This window comes from Aristolochia californica, unplaced genomic scaffold (assembly GCF_029961685.1).
Source record: "Aristolochia californica isolate CCGP_79_NKW_82.1479 unplaced genomic scaffold, dmAriCali1.0.hap1 SCAF_16, whole genome shotgun sequence".
NCBI classification, from domain to species: Eukaryota; Viridiplantae; Streptophyta; class Magnoliopsida; order Piperales; family Aristolochiaceae; genus Aristolochia; species Aristolochia californica.
The window spans coordinates 14,039,227-14,042,077 of NW_027181837.1; the positions used below are offsets into that span (position 1 = coordinate 14,039,227).

Below are 2,851 nucleotides of genomic sequence, written 5' to 3' on the forward strand. Positions count from 1 at the left end.
AGATACACCCCTGATTAAACACTATAATTAGGTTTGGGGGTCTTAAGTGTTGTAGGCTGTAGCTATATATTTGGACTCTCATAGGCTATAGCCGTATTCTTATGAACTAAAATTGTAAATACTGGCAAAAACGAAGGGGAAAGGTATGGAATCGTCTTGTACTGGTCGACCAAGAGGAAGAAAACGAAGTAAACGGTGGAAAACCATCTGGAATCTTCCTTTTCCTTTTTCCATCTTTTGCAGCCAGCAAATGTGTTCTCGATCTCTGCGATTTCTTCCTCTAATTTTCAGCAATTGAGGTCAGTTTGTGATCTTCCCCTCCTCTCTTACCGGTTGAATTGTTGTTGTTATCATTTTTGCAAGCATTTTTTTTTATGCTTTTTGAGCTGCGTAGGAAAGGATTTTCCTGGTGCGACGTCTTTGTGATTGAATGCTGGTTAATGTGGTAGACAATTGGAACCCTTTATTCATGAAATGGTTACGCAGTCGTTTGCGAACTGAATCCATGGCCCATGCGTGCGTGGGATTGAGGGATCTGTCGTTCTTTCTGATAGCTTTGACTTTGCTGGTTGGAACTAGAGTTCTACTTTATTTTTCAAAAAATTGGGGGGTTGGGGGTGTTCATTTTGATGGCTTTACCTTGCCATGGTGAAAGATTTTTAAGCTTTTCATTCGATTGGAGTTCTTTTTGGTGAATCTCATATGTGTCTGTTCCTTTGAGGTTGGATTGGGGGTTGTTGTCTTTGACTCAGTTGGTTGAGACTAGTTTTGGTTGTTTCCGTCTCTCCTTGAGCGTTCTTTTTTATTTAATTTAACTAGGTTTTGCGTTATTGGCAGGCATTCAAAGATCACAATTCGAAATCTTTAAATGGCAAGTGGATTCGAAGAATCAACTAGTGGCTTTGGGAAATCATCAAGTGACCCATCCCAGAGCTCTTCTTGTTCAGGTAGCGGTGGCAATGATACCGCAAATTTTGAATGCAACATCTGCTTTGAACTAGCTCAAGACCCAATTGTGACCCTGTGTGGTCACTTATTCTGTTGGCCTTGTTTGTACAAATGGCTACATGTTCATGCCCGTGTTCAAGAATGTCCAGTTTGTAAGGCTATTGTACAGGAGGAAAAATTGGTGCCACTTTATGGCAGAGGGAAGAATTCCACGGATCCAAGATCAAAATCCATACCTGGTGTTAATATTCCCAATCGACCGGCTGGACAAAGGCCTGAAACAGCTCCACATCCAGACCCAAACCAGTTCCTGCAGGGTGGATTTGGGTTCATGGGTGGTCTGGGTGGATTTGCACCAATGGCAACTTGGAGGTTTGGCAATTTTATGATATCTGGGGGTCTTGGTGGTCTTTTCCCATCTCTGCTTCTGAATGTACATGGACTACCTGATGCTGCTTCATATGGAGCAGCTGCTGGGTTTTCTAATTCATTTCATGGTGGCCACACTCATGGGTTTTCACAGCCTACAGCACAAGTACAACAGGCAGATTCCTATTTGAAATTTCTATTGATCATGGTTGGTATGTTTGTAGTTCTTGCTCTAGTTTGGTCTTAGGTAAATGCAGACGGTACCTTAAGAAAGACTAATGAAGATTAATGTGGCCAATTGTGCTTGGAATTTGTAAGGGTAACAGAATTCTAGGATGACTATTCTGACAACCAGCATTTCCAGGCGTTTGTACATTCCGGGTCTTTGTCAAACATTTAGTTTGAAATCACAAAATTGTGTTAGGATACATATGGTAGATCATTTTCCAGTGAGTTGCTGAGTTTATTTGGAAGGATAATGGATTTGTGTTCCTGTTTTCTACTTAAAAGCAGCTGAGACCAGTGCTTTTTGTAATGTCTGTGTCACATTTGACTGGCATCTGATTATTTTGTTTACGTGTTTATTTTTTATTCAAGTATTTCAACACCCATTATGTCCAGCTGGATACACATAAGAAGAGTTGTGGAGATTATTTATTTTGTCTGCCTTTATGATAGTGTGAGAGAATGTTTCCTTCCTATAGGTTATTTAATATTTGCTTGATACTTGTGCAGAAAAAGGTTTCTTATTTATAGCAACATCTCTGTAACGATCTTATAATTGAACATGCAGACGTTGCCCGACTCCTTAACTTTGCTTTATCTTGTCTCCATGGAGTTGGATACATTGTTCTGATGGGCTGAGAATTGTTGAGTGTCTTAGGAATTGTTTGGAGTTGTACACGCTGTGAGCTGGATGAACACACACTGATTAGCTCGGTACAAAAATGTTCTCCTAGGTGATAATTTTTGGTCTTCTACTTTCTGGTTGATTATAGTGAGAAAGGCATATTTTCTGTGAAGTGAATACTTTTGCTCAAGTGGCATATTCTTGGAGTCTGCATTTTGCTCATCAGACATATTGAGGCTTCCACTTTATTTGATTTGCGTTTCCTTTAATCTGTTGTTAAGATAGATTGGATTAAAGGTGTGATCCTCTAAGCATTTTTTATAATGCATTAGATGAACATTTGAGTGTAGCCTCGGATAGGAAGAGAAATGTTTCCTTGAAATTGTCTGCTCTGGTCTCTGGAGAAATGTTTCCTTAAAATTGGTTTTCTGATATGCTTAGCTGTGTTTTTGTGGTCTCAAGGGGAATGTCTTTTTATCAGTTACGTTCACTACTTGAACACTCTCAGTGTGTGAAGAATTTATCGTCTCACTGAGCGTTCTGCTTGTTCATTCAACGTCTTCTTTCCTTTTTGTAATTCAACAAATTAATCTTTTACAAGCTGCAGTTGTTGATTAAACAAACTTTTTACTCAATAATTTTCGTTCCTTTCCATTATCATTTTCTTTTTTGTATCAATGGCCT

At 39.2% G+C, this 2,851-nt stretch overlaps 1 protein-coding gene across 1 annotated transcript; it reads left to right on the top strand.

Annotated features, from left to right (window-relative positions):
• The first annotated feature begins 210 nt into the window (after positions 1-210).
• On the top strand, positions 211-1,901 carry LOC137953630 (uncharacterized). The gene is made up of 2 exons (XM_068801079.1): positions 211-299; positions 838-1,901. Exon 2 carries the CDS (start codon positions 869-871, stop codon positions 1,562-1,564), a length of 696 nt encoding a protein of 231 aa, XP_068657180.1. The 5' UTR covers positions 211-299; positions 838-868; the 3' UTR covers positions 1,565-1,901.
• Positions 1,902-2,851: the final 950 nt, after the last annotated feature.

Bases quoted from the DNA above. Each gene is read 5' to 3' on its own strand.
- LOC137953630 (XM_068801079.1), top strand. From the start codon at position 869: ATGGCAAGTGGATTCGAAGAATCAACTAGTGGCTTTGGGAAATCATCA.